At 36.0% G+C, this 20,100-nt stretch overlaps 1 protein-coding gene across 24 annotated transcripts in view; it reads right to left on the bottom strand.

The window, feature by feature from the left end:
• RIMS2 (regulating synaptic membrane exocytosis 2) overlaps positions 1-20,100 on the bottom strand; it is a 487,486-nt gene that overhangs the window by 380,794 nt on the left and 86,592 nt on the right. For 12 of the 24 annotated variants that reach the window (XM_050891115.1, XM_050891100.1, XM_050891126.1 and 9 more), the window contains 2 exons: positions 10,106-10,316; positions 41-52 (listed from right to left, as the gene is read on the bottom strand). In XM_050891115.1, coding sequence (XP_050747072.1) covers positions 41-52; positions 10,106-10,316 — 223 coding nt within the window. The remainder of the gene's footprint in view (positions 1-40; positions 53-10,105; positions 10,317-20,100) is intronic. The other 12 variants (XM_050891125.1, XM_050891104.1, XM_050891114.1 and 9 more) reach the window with 1 other exon arrangement.

The raw sequence follows: 20,100 nt of genomic DNA on the forward strand, positions 1-20,100 counted from the left end.
CATAAAAGAAAAGAACTTTAGACAGAAAAAAGGCTCTAACCACTTTATCCTCCTGGAGTTCATATCCACGAAAGCAAGAAAGAAAGGACAGAAAAAAGACAAAGAAGGGAAGAGTCACTTTCATTTTGAAAGCAAGCAGTAGTATTTGTTAGTAAAATAAACAAACAAATATCAAAGGAATTAATATATATCTTTCTTATTTGCCCTAGTGGTGAAGAAGATCTAGTGAAACATATGTCATTTTAGCAACTTTCTTAATCCTTTCATGGGTGAAATTGAGATGATTTTATATATCAAAGAAAATATTTGTACAAAAAAAACTGCACAAAGAAAATTATTTTCATAAAAATAATTTGGGAGTCATGTCTGAATTACCTTAATAAAACAAATGGGGCATCTCCTAAAAAGGATGCAGTATTTAGCTCTACATGCCTTGGACCCCACTATTGCAAATGATTAGCATGCATCAACCCTTCGCACTTGCAAAGAGTCCGGTGAAATGAAGAATGTTTGTTTACTACAGCAAGATACAGGGTATGCATAATGGCATAACTCCATGTTAGTCAGTCAACAGGTCTTTAAAATACTAGAGTTTTAAAGCATAAGGAGACACAGTTTGTCACAAGTGTTTACTGCATGCCATGTCAGATCTATATCATTTATACTTTCTTTTTCATACCCATAAATATTAAATACAAACATTCCCATTGATTATTATTTTCCTTGAAGGAATTGTCTTTTTAGCTGTCTAAAACTGTAAATGGAATAATACTTTAGAAAACAAAAATATTCAAAATGCTTTCAGTCAAAACTATTCCCCATTTTTGTGAATGATGAATGATGATTTTTTTCCGGTACCTTAATTTCACATGCCAATACAGAGACTAAATCTAGGCATGCAATTGAGCACTTAGCCATATTGGAAACACAACTGCTCACCAAGAAAGGGTGACAACTCATTTTATAGCTTTGTTGTTTGGATACCTATATGACATGTAACTTCGTGCTCCTGTGCTCTTATAGAAGTTTTAGGTTCCCCCCAATACTAGAGATACAAACAAACAGGAGAGAATACAACAGAGGCCAACCAAGACAGTAAGGGCACTCAAGCACACAATATACAAGGAGAAGCTGAGGGAGATAGGCTTGTTTAGCCAAAAGAAGGCTGGGGTAGGGAAGGGTGCAGGAAGAGGGGAACTACTTGCATTCCTCAAATACTTAAAGGTGAGGTATAGGGAAGACAAAGACAGAATTTTCTTGAAGATGCACAGCTAATGGACAAAATGCAACAGTCAAGGGATTGGACTGGATATAAGAAAAAACCAAGATCACAAGAGTGGTGAAGCACTGAAAGAGGTTGCCCAAACAGGTTACGGATTCTCCATCTTTGGAGATTTTTACAAGTCAGTTGCACAAGATCCTGAAAAGCTCGTCTGACTTTGAAATTAATCCTGCTTGAAGCAGGAGATTGGTCTAGGTAACTTCCACAGGTCCCATCTGACCCAACTTATTCTATGATCCTATGTGCAGTGATAAAACATTAAAGTATTTTCAAAGATGCTACGGGTTTTAGTGGCATTCTCAGTTATATGAATAGCAAGTATCATTGAAAGCTACCATCTAAATCACAGGACTCCTAAGCATTATCACTCTGTGTGCAGAGACATACGTATCTGCACAGCACCGGGTGCTCTGCTACTTTCCTAGCAGGGCTTCCTGTCCCGCTGCAATAAGAGTGGCAGTAGTGCTCATAGATATTTTGAATGGAAACATCTAGTGCCTCGATTTCTCTGAAGAAATACACTCTTCTATGCAAGAGGAGCATAATCCATAAGCAGGTATTTTTAGCAGAGAGGCTAAGAAATTTTTAAAATTGTAAATGCCTGATTAGGTTGCTTTCTCAGTGAATGTCTTGCAGATGCAGGAAGGGGTAAAGTAACAGCACAGAAGAGCAATTAAGTCAGAATAGTCTAGCTCCCCAGTTTAACGATGCAGACGGCAATTAAAAATAAAATTTTAAAACAAAAGAACTCAGGTTTCACAAAAAAATGGGAAACAGACACGGTGATATTTCAAACTAGAAAACAGGAACATCTTTAAAGCAATCAATAACGAATGAATGAAAAATGCAAATATTAAGTAGAAGACGTTAAAACTTATACAAAGTTTTAAAAGGGGCAAGATCCTTAAAAAAACAAATTTTGAGATTAAAAGTATTTTTATTATTTGATTTTTTTATCATATAGCTTAGCTTACTGTTCTACATGCCTAGGCTGACTATTCTTTAGAGCAGGATTGCATGTTTCTAGCAGTCCTTAGTGTCTTAATAACATTTAATGTCTTCAGTTTTAACTTCTGTTTTTCATATTCTGCACTGCACCACTACCCCTGAAATTTTAAAACAGACTATAAATAAGGCCTACAATATTTCAAGAAAATGCTTAGAAGTTATGCTATTTCGTTATAGTTTTCACTACACAAGACCCATAGCGGTCTTTTGGTCATTTGATGACAAGTAGTATTATGTGTAGCAGTCTCCTCAAAGATACACACTGAAGCATGGGACAAAAGGTAACAAATACAAGTTGGAACATGGGAAATTCACACTAGATATGAGGAAATTTTTCTTCTATTTTTTAATCATGAGAGTGGTCAAGCACTGGAACAGGTTGCTTAAAGTGGTTGCTGAATCTCCATCCTTGAAGATTCAAAACTCAACTGGGCAAGGCCCTCTGAAAACTCATGTAATTCAACATTCTTTGAGCAAGAGGTTGGATGAGGTGACCTCCAGAGGTCCTTTCCAACCCAATTATTCTATGATACTTCTTCCTCACTCATGAACAAAATGTAGCTATATTACCTTTTTAAAATAATTTTCTCCTACATAACATACACCTACATTTATTTAAACATCCTGTTTTGCATTCATATGGATTTCTTTCCCAATTTTATCTCTATTCCAAAAATAATGACTAATATAATTGATCCATTGTCCTGACTACTTTTATGCTGTTCTAACATAGTATTCCAGCCTAGCCAAAATGTAAGTGATAATTATATATAGAAAATTTTACCTATTAATTATTCTAATAGTCTTCTGCAAACACACAGATGATCTGCACCTCTTCGTACTATGAATTATGTCCTAATCTACTTTTTTCACTTAGTAGTTTTCACCTAAGATAGGAGGATTTTTAAAACACTTATGAGGAGTAAAACCACAATACACAAGAAGAAATGTAAATTCATACAGGAAAAGTAAATTCAGATGACAACATAATGGAGTATACATACAAACCAGTAATAGAGACAACTCAGAACTAAAAAATTTAAAAGACAGAAACAAACTCTCACTACAACACTGATGTATATCTTAGAAAGGACAGTTTAAGAGTTTTGAGACAGTTTTTCTAATACCTACTCTTGTGCTATGAGATTCTGATGTTAGAAACTATTGGCTCATAGATATTGATATGGTTATATTGCTCCGTTCCATCACTCTCTCATTTTGCCAAATCTTAATTTGTGTTCAAATCAAGAGTTTCCAAAAACCAAACTTAACTTTAATCACAGAAAAGATAAAACACATACTAAATGCATCCTGAGATTGTAAGCAAGGAGAACATACTAACTCACATTTCCTAAAACCTCAGACTATATTAGTGAAAATCATGGCTAATCAGTAATTCTCATGTATCAAAGATATTATCAGTAGAGAAGTCTCACTCTCTGTTATCTCAAAGGATACCCCAAAGTACAAGCACCACTTAGGCAATAATTAAAATAATATATATATGCATTTATAAACTATATATTAAAAGAAGATGAAAGATTTTTCTCAGAAATTAATGGCATAATGAAGACTCTCAAACACCTCACCACATAAGTGTAAGCTTTCCAACACAAAGCAGTATCCCAAAAACTGATGGCTTTGAAAGGGCAGTTAAGACTCCAAATCCTGTCATTCACACTGTGATCATAACAGTAATCAAGGTGGTTCACACAATCTACCTATGTTGAATAACCTCCAGGATGAAGTCTCTTTTCAAAAACAGGCTATGAAATATAAAGATATGTGAAGTTCAAGATAAGCGATCACGCTTTACTAAACACCTAAGACTACCTCCAGCCTCTCAGCTGCCTCACCCCCATTGCTGTCAAACATTCTTGAGTTCATAGCAGTACAATGCAAGTAGTGACATGACTGACCATATGAGAGACAGTCTAGTCAGTTATTTCAATAGCAAAGACATTTAAGAAATTATTCAATTCACCTCTCAAAGAACTGATGCTAAAAAAGCAAGAGATCGGTCAGACTTCAGTGGTATTTGTTCTGTTCCGCGTGAAAATGCAAGTATATTTTAATATTGGTTTTATGGGGAAAGGCCTTAACTCCATGAATATTCAGACAGACAGAAATGTTAGCAAAATGACAGGAATTCCATCCCATACTCAAAATAAATCTAGAATGAGTCAATATCTACAACTTACCCTTTTAAAAAAAAATCCGTTAGAAGGTCAGTCTGGCATCTGACTGTGTGAGCCAAAGCCACTCTTCAAGACACTATTTTTTCACCCTAAGTGCCTAAAATTATTAGTTTGTCTAAAATTATCAGTATTGCATTGGGTCAGGATCACAATAACCGCTAAGGTTTTTGAAAGCTTTGAAATAGAGTGAAGAGTTCAAACATGCCTAGCCTCTGTTGAAATTGAGACCATCATCTGCTGTTTAATGAGATTCAAAACAGCTACCAAATGAAAATAGTTTCAAATAAATAAAATTAATAACAGAAATAGTTTGTGCAGTTGTCATTTGAAGGGAATGATCATATCCACATAGTTTGTATTAAAATCACAGTGTTCTTTTGACGAATCAAGAGAACCCAAGGTGTCAATACAGAAAGGCAGATTCTGAATATCAGTTCTGCTAGGCATCAGTTTGCAAGAAAAGTTTACAGGCTGGAAAGGAGCAACATGTCCTGGTTCAAAATGATAGTTGTGGCAAGGTTTTTACTCTTAGTATTAAATGCAGCAATTTGAAGAAGTGTTTTGCTGGGATAGCGCACTACTTCTATACTGTCCAGGCACAAGCAGGGTCAGCAGCTTGGCCAGGGCCAGGAGCAGGGTACAAAGGGTGACATGAGACAGGCCATGCCCCCACCTACAGGGCTGTGTCCCACAGCACGCATGCAAGGGGAGCAGAGGAGGGCCCAGGACGGTAACTAGGGTCAGCAAAGAATCCAGGTCCCCAGCAGGTCCATGGTGATGAGGCAGAGCTGAGGCCAGCCAGGAAGACAAGCCTACAGATTTGGGTCAGCGAGGGACCTGGACAGGCAGTGGCATGGCTCAGGCAGGGACCAAGGCTGAGTGCCTGAGCTGAAAAGCAGCACCCAGGCGAGGGGCTGGAGGTCCCAAGAGGGCTCATTGCAGTCCCTTCTCACGCAGTTCTTTCCCCAAGGCTGATCCCAGGTTACAGCTGCACCACATCAGAGCTGCCCGTGAGCACAGGCAGTCCAGCCCCATTTGGGGAAGGAGTGGGGAATGGTACTAAGGACCATGATGTATACTAGCTGAACTGTAGTCCTGATAACTTTGGGTATAACTTTTGAAAGAATAAAGAGGCTGATCACCTTGAATAAAATGGAGCTGATCATTGTTTAGAGATGTCTTAACAATCATAGATGTTCACTATGGCATTAGTGTTGTTCTCATATAATCAGGACCAGATTTCAAATTGGAAGTCTTTAATATATTTGATAATACAAACTCTATTTTATTCAAGGAGAGATTAAGATGTGAAATTCATCCTAATTAGAAGGATAACTTTTACAGCCTCTGGTTGTGAATTTACAACTCCTAAATAAGAGATTGTCTTTGGAATAATTTAGCAGCTGACTTTCCTTTCTTTCAGAGATACTTGTAACTGAGATTCTCCAGAAAGGTGAATACAGTTGTAGGTTATCAGATTTTACAGGTGTTACATGGACTGAACTGAAAAGAAAAAAAGAAAAAAACCCCCACACCTGGTTTAGAGAAATCCTTTCCTCAAGTTTGCAATGTCATGTCTTTTCTAGAGAAATGTAGAATCAAACCATGTCTCCTAAAGATCAACTTATTCGTATGCAATAGGAAATCACTGAGTTTATCCCAAATCCAAGTGACTTAGAAATCCTGATTGTGACAGACTAATTCTTCGGTGCTTGCCAATTGTCAACAGAATGAAATGGATTATGCATTACCACAAGCATGCTAAAATTTTGTTTTGTGACTCCATATGGATGGTCACACTGCAAGTCCTGCAGTTAGAATAACTCAACAAAGAAAACTTGATGGTTTTCTGAAAATCAAACATAGCCCCAGAGAAGTAATCAGAATGCAAAGCTTTCACAGAACCAGAGGGAGCTGAGAGAAGTTCCCTACTTAGACCTTATGTGTTTTGCACGCAGTTGCTAGGTCTGATAAAACAACTGAAAATCTCTTACTTTTGATGTTCAAAGACAAAGAGAGAAGGATGTTTCAGTGGCTGCAAGTGATAGCAAGTTGCCAAACACCCTGAAAGAAGGTATTCAGCATGTGTCAAATTAAGTTTTCAGACAAGTATTGTTTTCTTCCTCTACAAGTGAAATGTTGGTTTACTGAACTGGCATTCTGAGCTGTTGAAATTCATATTCACTGCACACAAAGTTGTATCTATCTGGAAGCTGTATTTGTCCAATATTTTAGCATGTAAATTTCTCAGCTGCATAAACCTCATTCTGTTGTCTACTGCCTCATTCAGTGTGCATTTCCCTATATAAATCAGTATATAATTAAAAAAAGAACAGTAGTATATTTTGTATATCAGTGGTACCTATATTACTAAGAAAAATTACTGCTTGCTGTCATATGATCTATTATTTCAGTTTTAATCAATCTGAAATGGTTCATAAACATAAAAGATGACAGTTCAAGGTCCCTTACTCCCATGAAATTTAAGCCCCCATCCTGGCTGAATACTCCATTCACTAAGGTAATAAGCAGTACAGAAGCAGCAGTACCACCATTATCAGTTTTATTTGTTTCATCTAGAAGGAACTCCCACATAATGATAATTTTTTTACAACCTGAACTGAATTTTAATGCCTATATTTCAGGCACTGTAATTAAACTGAAAAAGGAATAAATCACCCAATCATTCTGAGAATCCTAATCTAATGCTCTGACAACAGTCAAACATTTCCATGCTCTGCTCCTACTCATGACCATGAACCTTGTAAGCAGTAGTGCCCCTTGTGACCTTTGAAAGAGAAGTGTTCTTTGCAATGTTACATCTTCTGAGATGCATGCTGCTAACATTGGTCTGTACTAAACCATTTAGTAGCAGAATATGGTGTAAATGGCATGAATTTGGCTTGAAACTTGATATTATGAAAAAGATCACAAACAGATCAAACAGCTCCATCAAAGAACATTTCAGACAGTTTAAGAATCACCTTATACGAGGTGCAAAGTAGACATATATAACCCATCAAAAAACATCTACAAAGACCAAAGAAAATCTAGCAGTGTTAAAAAAGGAAGTTATTAGAAGACATCCTTCAAGAAGCTGAAGTTGTATCCATTAAGGAAAACGGAAAAGAATGAATTCTGGTAAATTCTGGTAGACCAAAAATAATTTTCATGGAATAATGTGTATAGGCATAAAAGAGATCATAAATAGGAGACTGCCACGGTCTGTCTGAATTCAATCTTCTGTATTCATGTTCACGATGATTAGAGAGATACTTACTCTAGAATATTATTTTATGCAGAATGAACCAGAGGATATACTTTGAACTGATATTTCAGAAAGAAAGCTATAAAGTGAGTTAACAAAAAAAACAGTAACAAGTTTTTAAAATCAGATGATATTCAGTGTAAAACATCTCAAGTCTAAAATATCTAACTATTAACTGTAATACAGAGTCTTTCTTTGACAAGAAGAATAAAAGGTGGCAAATATGCCAATTTATTCATTTTTAAGCAATTTCATCATTAGATCTACTGAATAATAGACAAGTGAGTCTGACATCCACATTGGACAGATTTGTAGAAACCAAAATAGAGAATAAAATTAGCAAGTATATGAATAAATTATGATAAAATGTGGAAAAGTCAGAATGGCTTTAGTAAAAGGAATTTGTGTCTGTTACATGTATTAGAATTCCTTCAAGGAGTCACAAAGAAAGTGAGTAAATGGGATTTATTCATACTGCTGAGTTGGTCTTCCAGGCTTTTAAAGAATCTCAGCTGCCATGGAATAGGAATAAATTCATCCATAAGAAACCTTAATTGATGAAAAGACAAGAAGAAAAGAACAGGAATAAATGGTCAGGGTTTTTTATGGGAGAGGTATCACCAGTGAAGCCTCACAGGGGATCTGTCTAGAGATGCGCAGTCCAGCATATTCATAAATTATCTAGAACAGAAATGAATGAGAGACAGAAAAGCTTATTTATCGTACTAAATTATCAACAGTAGTAGAAAAAAATCCAGCTGAGAAGAGTTGCAGAACAGATTCATAATACTGAATGGAGAAGTCAGCTTACAGAAAGACAGATGTAGGTTAGACAGTAAGGAAAGTTTTCAATGGTGAGGATAGTGAAGCAGTGGAACAAATGACCTAAGAGGGTGTGGAAGAATCTCATTGGAAATCTGTCACGAGAAGTCAGACAAATATCTGCCAGGTTCACATGATCCATCCCGAGGACAGTCTGAATGATGTATCAGAACATTTCATGAGGAGATGAAGCCTTCCTCCTAATGCACTTTTTCTATGTTTCTAAGTATGCAGACATAAGGACTCAAATATCTGTCCTGATTGCCTTTCATAATCAGATGAAATGAATACAGAAATTATTATATCTCTTATTACCAGCAACATGATTTAGTTAGTTATAAAAAAACCAATAAAAATATGTGAGCTTAGTGAAGACAAAATTTTAAAATGGCCTTAACAAAATCCAAGGCAGTTTGAGAGATTTACACATAAACTCATTTACTTTAATCATCAGGAAATAGCAGATTATTTTATACCTTTTCAGTCAAAAACTTGAGTCCATTATTTAAGCCTACCTTTCAATCTTGGACAAAGAAATACATAACATTTATACCATTGTTTCCTACTTTCCAAAAGATTAAGATAATATCTGCAGATTGCATGGTATTTGCAATGAACATATTACAGAAAAAAATAGATTTATTGAAATAAATTATACTGAAAAATTATTACATTAATAAATATTAAACTATTAAATTATTGTATTGGTTTACAAAAGATGTGTTTCCACAAAAGACTAGCATAAGACGTCTTGAGTATTGTTATGAATATTCTACAAGTATCTGTCAGAATCTTAGAGACGTGTATCAGATGTGAACTTTTTATCTAAAATGTTGAATAAACTGATCTCAGAACTGTTTTCTGTGATTACCTCAGTTTTGCTGAATTTTTTACTCTATGATCCAACTTTTTAAAAATTCAGATTACTGTTTTACCTGTTGTTATACAATAAACACCAGTATACTAGCTGTAACTCTATTTTGTTAGTGCATTTAATTTTTTTCCTAAAAATATTTTGACATTTGTATGCATATTTATACGTACATCTATATATGTGCATATGTATAATAGATAATAAAGACTTAAAAGCTCCATAATATATTGTATATACTGTTCTAACACTTATTTTACAATAATCTTGTACAGAAGAGCCTGGGCAAGCAGAAAAGAAACAAATCCTTGCTATAATTTGTAATAATCGGTGTCTCAATATTGGCATCACTAGATCACCAGATATACCTCCCTGTCTCCAATACAGAGACTCAGTCCTCCAATCAAAGAATTGTACTTTCATGAGTCTGTTAGTAGAAATGTGGCATGTATTAACTTAAAAGCCATAGTCACAAATCCATCTGCTAATGGAAATCATTTGAAATGAGGAAAGATGTCTTAAAAGCCCCTAAAGTAGATATCATTACCTCCTTAAAGAAATCTGTTTCCGTAGCTATGTGATTTGGATGCATAAGCAATGAATAAAAGATACTGAGTTTAGGAGAAGCTTGTTACTAAACTTTCATAACTCCATACCTTATTTGACCGTAAAGACACTCTTCCTCCACAGCGCGCACAGAATTTAGTTTGGCAATATGAACAGTTATGGCCACAGCCATCAGCAAATTTTGTTTTGTGGCAGATGCCACAGGTTGGGGCGTCACCCTTCTGCTCCTGCTGCTGCTGTGATTCTTCACCCATCTTCTTCACTTGCTCCTTATACATTTCAAACTGCTGATGTAATTTTCTGCAGAAGAGAAGAGATCATTAACATTTGTTCTATTTAAGCCCACAAATACTTTGCAATCACTAAATTACAATCAATTTCAAAACACAAATCAGAGAGAAATACTGTAGTAAAGCAAATACATTTAATTTATGATGCTCCAGAAGTGTAACATTCAAGAATTACTTCTTTTTCATTATAACTAAACTCTAGGAGGAGGCCCAACACTGATAACATGCAGCGCACAGTCCAGCTGTTACAAAGAGAAGTAACTTTGCTTTAGGATGTGACCAGCTGTTAGCTGCAAATACAACAGTAGGAAACAAGGGCTGAGTGATCCAAGAGCCCATGGCACTAGACAATAAACTGGTTAATAGCAGAAAAAAAAAAAATCTAATTTATTCTTCCAAGTGTACTTTTACCTAATTCCACCAGATGCAAATATCTTCTCTTGATATAGCTTATCTTCATTTATCCAACAATACTGCACAGAATAATGGTTCTAAAATGCTTTCTCAATCACTTTTCAAGCACTGGATGCAAGCCCATAACAAGTTACCTCAGCTTAACAAGTTATTATAAATCATTTAAGCCATTCATATCATTATATAGGTACTGCCATCTCATGCCAAATGTAAGGCAGAAGACTACCTTAAGTGTAAAATCCAGGGACAGTAGTTTAAGGTACACACACACATTTTACCTTCCATTTCCAGTGGACTAGGAGCACATTCATAGTCAGCTGCCATATGCATACAGAACTGCAATGATTCTTTCAGGCATGCTACTTCATTCATATTTCTGAGCCCGCAATAATCAAATCTCCATATATGATAGTTAAAACTGCCTCACTATGACCAAAGTTACAGACTCATTTCACATTGTATAATGGCAGTTTTTTCTGAAAGCCCCTATTTCTGAAAGTAAATGATATCATGGGAAATTTAATTTTCATTGAAAAAGTTACAATTTTTTAGCTCCTGTAGTTGCTGAAAAAAGCTGGAAAATGTGACATAACATATTGTAAGAGATTCAAATACAAAGAGAAAACAAAAAGAACTTTGACTTCTCTTTTGTTTTTATCCTTGTGATTTAAAAGGTTCTGAACAGTGATCTTTAAATTTTAGCATGGAATTCAACTCATCTGATTTTGCTAATAGAGACTGTAAATTTTAGCTATCTAAAAATTGTTAATCTAATTTAAGCAGGTTTTTTAGCTCCCTGAACAGACACAAGTAAAACCCCAAAACTGAAGCTTTTTCTATGAAACATTAAAATGGTATACAAAGCCAAAAAATTAAAAGTGCAAAAGAGATTTATTTTTCTTTAGAATTATTGTGATTCTCAGAGATTCTTGAGATGAGGTTATTAAAAAACACACATGAAGCCTAAGATAGAAGAAAGAATAACCTCCTGGAAAAAAACTAAATCTGGGAGACCAACTTTCTTAATGCAGAAATATGTTCTTTACATAGTTCAGATATAAATTCATGATACAAAATTATTTCATCAGAAATATCAGAGGCTCTTACCGAAAGAAATATTACACTGAGTCAGTGAAAAATTATCTCAAACAATTCTTTACCATGGATATTCACACATATGGCAAGAATTGTTGGGATTTGCTTTTTTTTTTTTCAGGAAAACTCCCCTAAGAATGTACTTCACATTATACCATAGAGGAGTTGTAGGAACAAACAGGCAGCTCCCTCTCTCCATCAGGCAAAACAGGAGGGTGGAGGCATGCCTCTTCTTCTGTGTACCAAAATGCCGCCTTGAGCTCGCAACTGCCACTGACCCTTTTCCAGAAAGAGGGAAAGCAGGGTTACTTCATGTTGCCTATGTGTCATTTTTCTAATCTACCTGCTCTTGTCACTTGAGTTCAATTCTGAGTCCACACGCTGTCCTCAGGACATAGCAGTTGCATGTTTTTCTCTTGCTTTCAGCCCTTCTCCCCCACATGCGTAAGCCTTCCGGCCTGTAGCAGAGCAGCGAGAGGGGTCATGTCTCTCACCTCCACGGGGAGGACGTGAGGGTCGTCGTTGCCCTAACAGGCATTTGTGGAGTCAGGGGTAAGTGGCTTCCTCTGCCTTCTCACTGGTTCAAAAAGAGTTCACTGTTGACTGTTCTTTGTTGAATGGGGCAGGACACGAGTTACTAATAAGAAAGAGCTGAATGAAGTTGAGAACAAAATTTGGAAATCTGGAAACCTGGCACATTTCAACGTTTTACACTGACAACAGTCTATAATTGGTAGCTGGTAGTCTGGCCCATTTCCATCAATAACACATGTAATCTCTGAGACTTTGCTTGCCTTTTAATTTTGCCAAACATTGCGTTTTTCATTTAAAGCATATTATCTATGCTGAACTTCAAGTTTATTTTAGGTTACATTCAGTTTTGTGGCTTCCTTATAATCTACAGCCTTCGTTTGTATGATTATTTGCTTACCACTCTCACTGATGCATAAAAAGCACAAGCCTTTTGCCAATTCTTAAGCCTCATGTACTGAAATAATTTCACTTTTGTTTCCTCTTGGGCACAAAAATCTATGTAAAGGTCATAACTTTTGTCTCAAAGTATAAACTTTTCAAGGTTATACAGAGTAGTTTTCTAAAATCCTTGTTCTAGTAGCAAACAACTTATTGTCTGCCAAAATAGTTTGTTATTACATCTTTTTCTGTTCCAAGAAAAATATTACATGTATTGATAGCTGTCAGAAGAAATTAAAAACAGAAGACAAAAATCTATTAAATAATCAGATACACACAATATGTGTTCTACTTACTGAGCAGAACCACTTGAGATGAATATGGATACTTGAAACAAAATACAAAGTATTCATTTTAGGAAGTCCATAAAAAACCTTTCTGATCTATTTTATAGATTAATAATTATTTATTTATCATCTAGCCTGCAAGGGTTTAAGCCAAAAACTAAACTAATAACATGCAGCGATAATTAGGCATTTAGAATAACACAGTATTTGAAACACATTTAGTAAAAATTGTATAACATATTTTTCAGAAAACGCAACGCAAATAAAACTCCATTTTGTTCAAGTTGCCTGCACTCATGTCTCTACTCAGAACATCGCTGCCGGAGAGGGCTCAGGAGTTCAGTTACCAGGCAACTGAAAATAAGCAGTACCAAGGCAAGCTTCAGAGCCTGGAACCGAACTCAGGTATCCCAAGACTACAATTTCCAGTCCCTGTACTCCAGTGAGTTACTCTGTTAATGCAAGTGACCAAGATCTGTGCTGTGAGACTGAAAAAACAGGCTCTGCAGATGAGCTGCATTTTAGGCCAAAATGCTTATCCATAATACAAATCTTATTCTTACGCATGATAGGGTTTTTTTGGTTGTAAACCCAGATAATTACATCAAACCATACAGTAACAGAACATGTAAGCAGAAAACTCAGCAATGCATATCTATAACCCTTATATATGTGTATTTTGACAATGGCCTCAATAGCACATGCCATCTATCTGTACTGATGCAAAATCTCTCTCCTTTTCCACATTGTTTCCAAAAATACAAGTATCCACTTTAATAACTGCTACAAATTTTAGAGGAAAAGGAGAAGTAGGTATGAGTTTATGCAAAGACCTAAACTTAGGCTGGAAAATTGATATTTAAGTTCTGCTCATTTTCATCTCTTGTGAGAATGAGTTCCCTGAATCACACTCATATCTGCTTCAAGTTACAGTGGTGAAGTTCATGAGGCTTATATGACTAGTCAAGGCTTTTTTTGTACTGTAAAACATCATATCCAAGACAGCTGCATAGAGGACTTTTCAATGTCAAAAGCAACTGTTTGTAAGAGCTTGGATTGCTCTGTCAAGGTCAAGAAATAGTTTCTATTGGAATACTTGCTTTGTTCTGGAATGGAGTTAATTCTGGTTATTCTTTGTTCCCCATACCTTTCTGGAAATGAGAAATTCAATATCAATCAAAAAGCAGCAATCTGTGAGTCTCTCATGATCCATGAGCTACTGCCAAAGGCAAGTAAGAAAAGCAAGTTCAGTAGTCTGATGTCTCTTATTATTGTGCAGAAGTTTTTATTTTCTCCTGTCCTCCAGAAATGCCCACAAAGCTTTCGGCATTTTACTAAAAAAAAATCCTTAATACTGACAAGAAGTTCCAAAGCCAGTCCTGCCTTCCAAAAGTTCACTTAAATGTTTCTGAAATTTCCAAAGCTGCTTAAAATCTGCCATTAGAAGGGCGACTCTTAAGCAAGCATCCAGGATGTCGAGGCCAGATGTAAGTACAGCAGCCACTTCTCATTTCCTGGCTACACTTCTCTCAAAGTTTTATTACTGATTGTAGCCCGTGCCTCATTTCCTACTCCCAGGCACGGAGCACAGATGTGGCTGGAATCCAGGCTTCAAAAAGGGTTTGTTCGCTTTCAGTTCTGCCAAGTCCCTTCATTCAACGATTTTTCTGCCTGGTGGCAATGACTACCTGGTAACATACAGCGTTCTTCCCTGTACTGTATTAAACACTTAATGCTTTCTACTTTTACAATAGTGCTAGCTAACCTGTCACCGAGTACACCCACTTCTCTTCTGAATGGATACTGTTCTTACACATATAATGCCATGTGTTGGTAGAGGTTAGGAAACAACTGGCTGAACATCAGCTCTGCTGATAAGAAACCCTGGAAAATGGGGTGGAAACCAGGCTATGAGCCAGTGGTGTGTGTGCTCTCATTACAAATTGGACAAATTACATATGGGGCTACATTAGCAAGAGTGTGAGCAGCAGATAAAGGGAAGTTATTTTTCCCCTCTAGTTGGCAAGGCTGCACCTGGAATATTGTGTCCAGATTGGGGTCTGCCAGTTCATGAGGGATGTTGACAAACTGGACAAGTCCAGTTTGTCAACAACAACAAAAAAACATGGTCAGGGTCCTACAGCATGTAATCATCTGCAAGGTGGGAATACAGGAGCTGGCTTTGTTCAATCCAGTGAAGAGGAATGGACTAAGGAGTGATGTAACACCTGCCTGAAACTAGCTATCTAATCTAAAAATCACCTGAAAAAATTACAGAGCCAAATTCTTCCTGGTAGTTGCAAATCCAAAACAAGGGGCAAAAGGCACTATAATGGCACGTTGGGAGGTTCAGGTCGGACATTAGGAGAAGTTTTTTGACTAGGAGGGCAGTGCAGCACTAGAACAGGTTGTCCTGAGAGGCTGTGGGATCACCATCCCTGGCGTTTTTCAAAACTCGCCCAGTCAAAGCTCCATCTGCCCTGACCTAGCACTGGCAATAACCATGCTTTGAGTGGGAGGTTGGTTCAGAGATCCCCTTCAAAGAGCATTTCTATTATTATGTACTTGACAATGGCTTTGTGGAACAAGACAAGAAATATGAAGTATAAACTCAAGTAGAAACATAGGAAAAAGTATTCCACAACAACTATTTGGCTCAGCAGTGCTGAAAAAAAAAGTGACTTAACTTTTACCAAAAGAAAAAAAACAGCTCTTCATGCTTTTTATAAACTACTGTGAGAATAGTTAACTCTTTCAAAGTTTGACCAATGACCTCACATGTATTTTCAGCTCCATGTAATGCAATGGGCAGCAAAACTTTGAGTTTATGGTTTCATACCGATGTGTGGAGGCTATAAAAAAGCAATTTAGAAAAAAAAAACCAAAACACAAAACAAACCTATGTTCAGTAATGCAAAACAGAACTTAATCACAAAATGACAGTTTTGTCAGTATTCAACTGAAATGAGAAAGGGCATCACATAAAAATCCTCTTCAGAAGACCATGATTCTGCTTTAAACCTAGCAGATAAAGAAAAATTATTAAGCAATTAAAGACTCAGGCCTAACTTCAAACAAGAACCTCACATGCAATTCTGTTTAAAATTAATGGATTATCACACCCAGGCAGGTAACACAACTACAGTCTTGACGCCATTCATAATTCAGAGTTTTCAGCTTTCATATCAGTGAAAATGAAATATTGACAGAAACTAGGTGTCAGCAGAGATGTCTACAAACATTCACTTAATCCACAGCACTTTAACTTTCTTGCTGGCAAAATGAAATCTCTACTGTCTCATTAGAATTGACGTACTATTTTAACTGTCTGGTTTCCTGAAATAAACAATACTTAGCTATTTTCTACTGTCAGTAGGTTTAACTTCAGAGCCATCTACCTAAGTGAAATGTCTAAGCTTAAACTTTAGTTAAAAAAATTCTACCAAAAAATATTTAAAGAATGCAAATTGAAAAGTGTTAAAAACCACAACTGTAGAGTAAAAATGTTACTTTTTAATCTATGCCCTGGAATTTACAATAACTGGGAGAAATCCAAGATATTGAAAAGAGCTAGTCAGAATTTTCTGATTAAATGTCTTTTCATTTGAGGTATGTTCTTTGATTTCCTACTGCAAGTACCAGTTTTAGCTAAACTTTCACTAACTTTTTTTTTTTACTTCTCAGATATAATGTCCAGAAAACAGAAGATACCATAAAATCCAATTCGTTTGGGTATTTACTTGAAATGTAAGAGACCTAGATTTTAGTTTCTACCTGCCCTGAATCCCAGTCTTCCACAATCTATGTAGGAACAGTAACTCCCAAGCTTATCTCAAAACTGTGCATAGTCTCTCCTATGGGAGTTGTTGCACTTTGTATAAATAATCTGAAATTTTTTAATCTGTTCAGGTGAAGAATGTAGGGGAAAATGAACTCCACACTATTTTTTTCAGGTGGGAAATGCATTTTTTTCCCAACTCTAAAACAAGAGTTAACAGATACAGAGATTTTTGCTAGCTTTTTAGGTATTTTGCTTAGAACAAGAAGGTTAGATATAAGCCATATAATGACAATAACAGCCATGTTCAGCAGTGTCAAATAGCGAGTAAGATATTTCACTGTAAGTTTTTTTCTAAACATAGAGTAAATCCTCCTGAAATTGTCAGTAGAAATAAATCTCTGAAATTTTTAGCTTTTTCACCTATATGGATGTGGTTTGAGTTGTTTTACAGATGGAGCTAACTGGAAAAAAAGCATGATTTTCATGTTTCCCATTCTCTAACTTATTAAGGAATATGTACTTTAATTGTTCTGCAATATTCATTAACCTGAAATAGGGACAGAGCAACAGCAATGAAATTTTAAGTGCAGAACATCTTTAAAGAGCCTATGAAATAGAGTAGTCACAGAATAAGGAGGCCCTAAACATGGTGAAAGACTTAGTTACTTACAAAAGAAATAACCTCGTTCACACTAAGAAAAATACTACCCATCTCTCAATCACAGAAGTATTTCTTTATCAATACAATACTCCTACTGAATTCACATGAAAAACACAACATGGCCAAAATCTGAATCCTAGGTTAAAAAGACACAGATGCAGTTAAAATAAGTTACTGCAGTTCACACATATGGGTCATTATGTTTTCCGATAATTTCACTGAAAGAACTATTGTAAAAAACATACACTTTTATTCTAAGTGAGTATATACTCTAAATCTAAGTGAATTGCACTGACTGTGCCTGAAATGCTGAAGAGAAGAAAAAGCTAAGAGGATGGAAAGAAAGGAGTGTGGTTGCTAAATGATCTTGCCCTTGGTTTATACCAGTGCTGCTGCTCACTTGTAACTCAAGTGGGAAAAGCCAACTACAGCAAAGCTAATCAGCATCCAAAACTAAGATCTCTGTTTCAGTCTCTCCTTGTCATGCAAGGGAGCAGGGTAAAGACGTCCTATTATGCCGTAACAGCATTTGCCTCACGCTGGGGAACGGAACCAAAAATTCTCTGCTGGTGGGAACTTCGTACAAGCCACTCTTAGAAGTAAAAGACATGGCCAAGATGAGGCCTTCAAGCTGCCCTGGCTCCATTCTCTCTTCTCTCCGTTTACTAGGGCTTTCTGCAAAGGCTTCCAGTTCACACTTTACCACATTTTGTTCTCAGCTTATTTGATCTTCCTCACAAAATAGCAAATATTCCTCTCATTGCACTCTTCCTGAGGTCATAATGAATTAACTAATTAATCTGGTATGACCCTAAATAAGTTTGTAACTACAGATGAAGTCATGTCACTGAATCTAGTTTATTTTAATATATTCAGAAACTCAGTAAAAAAGACAAGAACGGATGTGGAAAAAAAAAACCCTCAGTTTTAATTACTGAACAGGATATGAGTCTGTGAATGAATCAACAGATTACACATCAGCTAGAGAAAAAGTCTAGCTGGAAGTGGCAGGATTACCTTACCTCTCTATTTTTTTCTGTTTGTAATGCTCAGTATTGAATAAAACTGCAGTCTTTGTTTATTAACTTTGTTTATCAGCAACAGTGAGGCTGCTCTTTGCTGGCAAGGTAGCACTGAACAATAGCTAAGTACAATAGTCATGTGCAAGACCACAAGAAAAAGTGAACACGGAGAAGATGAACATACAGCCAATTAAAGGCTGACTCAATTAATGTTACCATATTTCTGTGTGGTTTTAATGATATCAAGATAAAGCTAGACAATATGTATATAAATGAAAAAAGAAGTAGGTAGCTCCTGGCTGTACCTGTTACTTCCAGGTTTCCTCAGAACAACAGACAGACACTTGCTTCTACCTTTTCTGCAGCAGTTCAAGCTAACTGCAAGATTAAATTGAGAAGTGGTACCTTTGTGACTAATTGTTTCTTCTTGTTTGTTAAAATTAATTTTTAACTGAATTGTTTATTGTACTTTCACAATCTGTAATATACAAAAAGCTATAAAGTCCCAATTAAGGTTTAAACAGGCAGAATATAGTAACACATCCAATTCATCTAGATCTTTTTCAACACTCTTTTTTAGCTATAATAAATATGAGAGGCATTTAAAAATAAAGAGAATACCACATTCCTCCAATAGTTTAACAATGGTCAAATCATTCAGACAAAGCTACCTAATTTCTCCATAACTGACAGTTATGAGACTAGCCACCTGTAAGTAAGGAAGGTTCCTTCATAATTCCAGATGGAAATTACTTTACACCTTTGAATATCTTCATACCTCTCTGTGTTTTATTTCAATGTAACTGAGAAGGTTCTAATTAGCCTTTTCTGAATCTCATTTAAAATTCTAGCTTACAACAGAAGTTTCCACAACTTTCATACAAATATTTTGGTGATTACACTGGGATATTTTTTCCTCATTCTCATTAGCTGCTCCTGTATTAGAAAAAAATCTGTAAAAGAGCTTCTTTAAACCATTATGAGTCTATCAATTCCCATCATGTTTTTCTCATTTGTTTCTAAAATAAACATTCTTAGCTAAATTTTTCATTCTTTCTCCATAAAAATTCTTCATTATTCTTCTAATAAATTTTGCCACCTACTTCTGTACCTTCTCCACCTATACTGGAAATATCAGTAGGACTCCTTTTTTAATGTTTAAGTGTCAAGCAGGTAAATTAAATCCATACTGTTACACACAATAGTGGTAGTTTTCCTTCTGCTCTTTACCCTTGTGACAAGGCCAACACTTCCCAGGTAATTTTAGGTCCCTTTCAAAGTAAGATTAACCATGCCAGTTGTAATTGAAAAAGGGAATCTTCCAGTGCCTGACTCTCCAAGGAAACTCTCCAAGTCCATTCCACGACTGCATTCCCTCAATTAAAAATATTTTATCTCCAGTTCCATGAGCCTTGTCCCTGTGTTTGCAATCCACACTATCCCAAAGGAGCTGCTTTGGTAAAGTGCTGAAACTGTAAGTACTAATCCTCAGCTGACAACGAAGATCAGGAGCAAGTAGTTGAACTTCCAGTAAAAGTAGGCTGCCAGGAAGTGTATGTGGC

The sequence above is a fragment of the Gymnogyps californianus genome, chromosome 2, assembly GCF_018139145.2.
Source record: "Gymnogyps californianus isolate 813 chromosome 2, ASM1813914v2, whole genome shotgun sequence".
Classification (NCBI taxonomy): Eukaryota; Metazoa; Chordata; class Aves; order Accipitriformes; family Cathartidae; genus Gymnogyps; species Gymnogyps californianus.